At 50.3% G+C, this 6,000-nt stretch overlaps 1 protein-coding gene across 1 annotated transcript in view; it reads left to right on the top strand.

Moving 5' to 3' along the window:
- DAB2IP (DAB2 interacting protein) overlaps nucleotides 1-6,000 on the top strand; it is a 146,370-nt gene that overhangs the window by 49,673 nt on the left and 90,697 nt on the right. Inside the window, exon 3 of the mRNA XM_006890746.1 lies at nucleotides 99-241. Within this exon, the coding sequence (XP_006890808.1) occupies nucleotides 99-241 (143 nt within the window). The remainder of the gene's footprint in view (nucleotides 1-98; nucleotides 242-6,000) is intronic.

The raw sequence follows: 6,000 nt of genomic DNA, 5'->3' as shown, positions 1-6,000 counted from the left end.
GCCCTCGGCCGCACGGCCGCCCGAGCGAGGGCGCGGGTCCCGGGCCGCCGCCGCGCTAACCCCGCCTCCCCTTCCCCCTCTTGTCGCCCCGCGCGCAGGGCTTCCTCAGCCGCCGCCTCAAGGGCTCCATCAAGCGCACCAAGAGCCAGCCCAAGCTGGACCGCAACCACAGCTTCCGCCACATCCTGCCGGGGTTCCGGAGCGCCACCGCCGCCGCCGCCTCCGCCGTGGACAATGAGAGGTGAGCCCGCCGCCGCCGCCGCCTGGCCCGGCCTCCCCGCGCCGCCGCTCCGGGACGCGCCCCTGGAGGGCGCGGGGACAAAGCGAGGAGCCCGGCTGGGGCACGTTCAGAGGGGGAGGGGACCCCACGCGGTCCTCCGGGAACTTGTGGGGCCGGCTCGGACTGGGGAGCGCCAAGAGGGGAGCCCTCCTCTCTCCCCCCGGGGCGAGGAGGGTGTGCCCGAGGGCCCCCAACGAGGCCGGGCGGGAAGTGCCCCGGCCGTCAAGTCTCGCCTTGCCTTGCGGAGGTGGGCATTGTTTCCCGAGCCGTGCGGTGCCCGGAGCTGGGGACGGAAGTGGTGCCGCCACCCCCAGGACCCCATCCCTTTGCCTTCTGGAGCCCAGATACAAAAGGCATTTCTGGCTGGGTTCTCTTGAGATCGGGCAGCGCCGCTGGTGAGGAAAAGGGCGAACATCTGGAGGGGAGGAGCAGGGGGCTGGGCTGCTTAGGGGGCACATCTGTTCTAAGTAGGGCACGTGCTTTGCTGGGGGCTGGGGTGAGCAGAGGGGGCAGTGCCCAGGCCCCGAGCTCAGGGGCATTGCCCGAGGCCGAGGAGAAACACCCTCCCCTTGCAGCCAGGGCAGCTGTTTCCTTCCCTCTCCCCTTCCACTCCCAGGGGTGTCTCTTACTCCCCCTCCTTCTCCTGGGCAAGTGGGGAGCAGGTGTGGAAATACCAGGGGGAGGTGTCTTGTGGGGCGGAAAAGAGAGGAGATGGTTCATCCTGCCGGGAGTCACCGCTGCTGAGCAGGCTTGAGCGAGCAAGGGCAAGCCATCCTGTCCACGCGGGGGCACCGGGCAGACACCTCCTCTGGGGGACCAGTACCTCCTCCCAGGCATCTTTTCACTTGGGCACCAGCACAGGGCTGGATTCCAGTGCCGGTTAGAACGTGTCCCTGCCCAGCTGATGGAGGTGAAAAAAATGGGCAGGGACCACGGAGCATGCACCCCTAGCATCTCAGGCGCCTGGCATGTGCCTTCAGAGGGCTGGTCTTTATGTACAGTTGGTGAGCTGGCACTCCCTGTAGGAGAGGTACAGGTAGAATGAAAATCTCTTCCCCTCCCCCTTGGCTTCAGCAGGCAGAGGAGTTCAAGTTATAGCCCAACTCCTGCCTGGGGTTGACTGACTGTTTAACTGACCCTAGCATCTTCTTGGAGTGTACCTTTCCCCAGCCCCGAGTAGAATTGCAAGACCTTTCCTTTCCACCACCCCAGAACTGCTTTTTCCAGTGCACCCTCACCGCTGCCTGCAGCTGGCTTTCTGGTCCAGCTGCCAAGCCCAGCCCCAGGCAAGAAAGACCCCCCAGCCTTTCTCAGATGGCCGTGATGCCCCAGGAGACCAGGCGTGCCCTGGCAAGAAGATGCAGCCAGGCCAGAGCTCAGCGCTGGGTGCAGCCTCTGCGTCTTTGAAAATCTCGCTTCCCATCTTTGTTATTGTCTGGGCGGTAGGCCATCTCGGTCTGCTGCCTTTCTCCCTCCGTCAGACCCCCACCTCCGATTCTCGCCCCCAGGAACATGCCCTTCTCTACGCTTTCCTTGGCGGGGGTCAGGACCCTCTGCACCCGCATGCGAGGGCTTGTGTACGTACCCCATTTTGTGTGCATGTGGCGGTTGTCCTGGGAGCAGGAGAAACAGCCAGCTATGTGGCCTCTGAGCGTGTCTGCCCTCCGGGGAGCAGGAGGCGTGCATGTCATGTTTACCTCCCTCCAGCGGGAAGCCTGTACCGGGAAGCCTGTACCAGGAAGCCGGCTGGCTCTCTGGGCTGGCAGCCCTGGCCGAGTTCGGGGCAGGGCTTAGATGACCCGTGGGTCCCACCCCAGCTTGGCTATAGGTCAGCCTTCCCATGCTGAGGGGCTCTGAGTGGGGGGTTGAGAATCAAACTACAAACTCGTTTCTGGAAGCTTGGATGAACAGTAGCGATTGGAGTAGAATGCCACTGGCAGCGGTGTGGAATTATCTTAATTTTCTAGAAACAAAATCTGGGTTGGTGGCTTATCTGGCATAAAAAGGCAGCCTAGATTTCCCATGGACAGAATGGGTTTGAAATCCTTCTCTCCAGTCCTGGACTAGGGTCTTCTGATTTGCTTCTTTGCTTAGCAATAGATACATTGGCAGCTGCTGTGATGGATGGAGGGGCTGATGTGTCTCCGGGGCCGTCCCTGGATTCTTATTTGGAGTTGCGTGAGTAAAACCAATGATGGTGGAATCCCTTGGTCCTAAGCTCTTGGTAAAACCAGGATGAGTGGAGAGAGCCCTCACCCTGCCCCCAGGTGATGCTGTGCTGTGCTGTGCTATGCCGTAGGAAGCTGAGGGGACAGACTGAGTTGCCTTTTTGCTTAGCAGTGAGGAGAAGGTTAAATCCTGTCTTCACGGGCCCCATGCTATGTGACCATGACTCTTAAGTGGTGAAGGGTAAGTGCACTGACAGCAGCCTTAAGTGAGTAAATGGGTAGAGTAATGAGAATGGGGGTCTTCATGGAAGAGGCTGAGAGTTTGAAGGTAGTTAAGAGGAGCTCTGATTTCCATGATCTCTGTATGGAGCTCCTGTGGGGTAGGAACTTGGGTTCTGACTTTGGATAAAAGCCTTTGTTGTATGCTGTCTGCATGCTCCACAGACTGCTCTGTTGGGAGGTGGGTTGGGTTGGAAAGTGTGTGTGTGTGTGTGTGTGTGTGTGTGTGTGTGTGTGTTCACGCACACACACATGCATGTGTGCTGCTCTCTCCAGAGATTGGAAGCCAGTTGGTTCAATGCTGAGGTCTTTCCTTTCTCTAGGAAAGGAGTCTGGCCTGAGTATGGAGATGATATACCTGGCTGGTTGGGGGAAGGGACTAATGTGAAGTGCGGGTCTAGGCTAGCTAGGGCTTGGTGGACATGGCTGGGTCTGGGAGCTCAGGGGTTGCAGACAGATTTGAACCTTTGCATTTGTATCCCTGAAGAAAAACAAAAAGGAGGGGGGGAAGCAAGCTTTCCAAGACTGCAGGGAGTTCCATTTGCTTTTATAATACCTGGGGTCCTTCAGACATGTATTTCTTCTTTGGAGTCTTTGGAAATGAAGCACCAAGGACAGGTAATCATTTCTCTTAGATAATAGAAATGAATGCCGCTTGGAGTGCTTCTAGGTGAAAGATGTGCTGGTAATGGCATTTTTGTTTTGTAGGCTGGAAATGTTACCACTTCATTTACAAGACTGTTTTAATGTTGGTATAAACGATATAAGACAGTAGCTAGGAGGGTCACTTGGCAATTATGTTTCCTTCATCTTCTCTCCTGATAATTGTTTCTGGGTGACATGTCCAGGGGTTATTTACCTCACCCCTGTAGTTAACCCTGAAGTGGCAATGCCCTCTTACCCATGATTTTCATTTACCCCGGGGTAGTAGAGATTATTGGAGAACCAACAGGACAACCAAGGTGTGAGTATACAAATTAAGTGTGGAATTAGAGATTGATTACCCCTTTTAGGGAATATGTGAGTTGCCTGGAGTTTCCCACACATGAACGTTGCTAATAATGGGATCCCAGGCACTTTTAAGACACTTGTTGGTTTTTATTATTAAAACCAACCTATAGGTGACCCTCCAGTAGGTTTGCAGAGTCAGGAAATTGCATGGGAGGAGATTATCCATCTTTCTCTCAGTGAATAGCTGGTGGATTCGAACTATGTGCTTTTCGGTTAGCAATGCTACAGCCTTTACCACTTAGCCACCAGAGCTCTCTTGGGAGCGAAGTATTTAGAAATTGGTTTCTTTTAGGAATCCTCAGCTGGCCCTGAGTTATACGGGAATCGATTCTGCTCTTTAGGTGAGGCAGTCCCAGGAGGGATAAGAAAAATCTTGATGGAAAATAAGGAGAAGGAAGGTGGGTCTGTTTTCTTTCTTGATTATTCATATTAGGTGCAGAAAAGGCTGGGCATTGAGGCCTAGCTTTTCTTCTCTAATTTACTATCCACAGAGAAGACTTGGTCCTTCTCCACCTTCCCTCAGGGCTAGTTTGTCAAGCATTGTGAGGTGATGTAGAGATGACTGTACAGTGTAGACAGTCTCTAGGACTAATGAGAAGTCTTTAATTGTTGGATTTGGAGCCATATATTCCCAGGGCAAGTCATTTAACTTTTCTAAGCCTCAGTGTGCACATCTGCAAAATGGGCATGATGAAAACAATGTTTAAAAATTAATATTTAATACTAATTTATGTATTTACTTGAAGAAGTCTTTGCTGTTTCCTTAAGCAACTAGCACAAGAGTCTTATAAATTTCTTAAATAATGAGTGAAAGGATCTAGACTAGCATGTTGTACATGTTCAATAAGTGGTAGTTAGCATTGGTAAGTGATGGTCAGTATGGAAGTATTGTTAAACCTCAGTAGTCTCAGCTATATAGTGTGGGAATAGTGGCAAGCACCCAGGCCATGTTATTCTGAGATTTAAGAGAGAGAATAGATGTTACTATGTGTCTTAAAATGAAAAGAGCTCCAAAAAGAGAGCCATTATTACCTTGAACACAAGAAATAGCTAAGCAAAATGCTCCTTGTTCATGTCTGCACTGAGAAAGCAAAACCTCTCCACTGTGTTTTTAAAATGTGAAAGTTCATTGTTCCATCTTATGCTTGTATTATTATTTTTTAAAGATAACTTAGATCATAGCTACCTTTTTTCCCCTATTAAAAATTATACTGGAATTTAAATCTTTGTGAATAGTCTTTGCCCATATCTCTGATTGTTCTCATAGGATAAAATTTTAGGAATGGAATTACTAGGTCAAAGATTTGTTACAGTTTGAGGCTTTTGATAAGGAGGCACCCTCCCCATTAGGCACAGTAATAATTTACACTCCTTCTATGGTAAATAAGTGTGCTTGCCTATTCATTTACACCATTAGAAACAATTGAGTGTTATATTTTAAAACCAATCTTTGTTATTTGGATAAACAAAAAAAGGCATTCCTTTGTTATTTACATATATTTGCTTGTTAGTAATGGAATATTATTTTCATGAGTTTAATAGCTAGTTTCTTTTTTCATGTGTGTCTGTCTTGTCTTTTCCTGTGTTCTGCTTTTATGAACTTTCTGACAAGCTCTTTATAGGATACTTAGTTGCCCTGTTTAGCCTTCATCTCTGGAAAGGCCCTGTGTAGTTAAATGGTCTTAAGCCTTCCAAGAAGTATGGCAGGGAATTCATTAATTACCTGCAAGGAAAATATGCCCAGCCCTTCTCCCTCCCTTCCTTATTATATTCCTATTCTTTCCTTATGGGAATTAGATTTGATTTTTAATCTGATAATTATCACAAGGAGGTCTTGTATTTACATAGCGCATGGGAAGATCTTCCACCCTCCAAGTTAGATACTCAGTGAAGGGGCTGGCTAAGTGCAACTGTTATATGGAGAGAAACTGAGGCTGAGTTGGGACCAGCACAGAAGCCAGGTCTTGCAACCTGGGAGCCTGGGAATTCTCAGGCCCCAGCCCTGCCCCTCAGTGTTGGGTGTGGAACCCCCATGGCACCTTTGGGGGCAGGGCTAAGTGGAGCCAGGAACGTGAGCGTCTGATGCTGAGCCTCATTTTCAGAGAGGAGGCTGCAGAACACGACCTGGAGGTATAGAAGAGCTAATTTATTTTTTGTCTTATTTTTGTCACCCCTCTTTTAGATCTGTACCTCCTTTGTGTACTTTCCAAAGCTCTTAGTTGGACCAGTATCCTTAGGAACAGAGGAAATTAGTAAGGATCT

The sequence above is a fragment of the Elephantulus edwardii genome, unplaced genomic scaffold, assembly GCF_000299155.1.
Source record: "Elephantulus edwardii isolate Elephantulus edwardi_28Jun2011 unplaced genomic scaffold, EleEdw1.0 scaffold00092, whole genome shotgun sequence".
Classification (NCBI taxonomy): Eukaryota; Metazoa; Chordata; class Mammalia; order Macroscelidea; family Macroscelididae; genus Elephantulus; species Elephantulus edwardii.
Note: the sequence above shows the minus strand (reverse complement) of the source record. Positions and strands in the feature narration are given on the sequence as shown.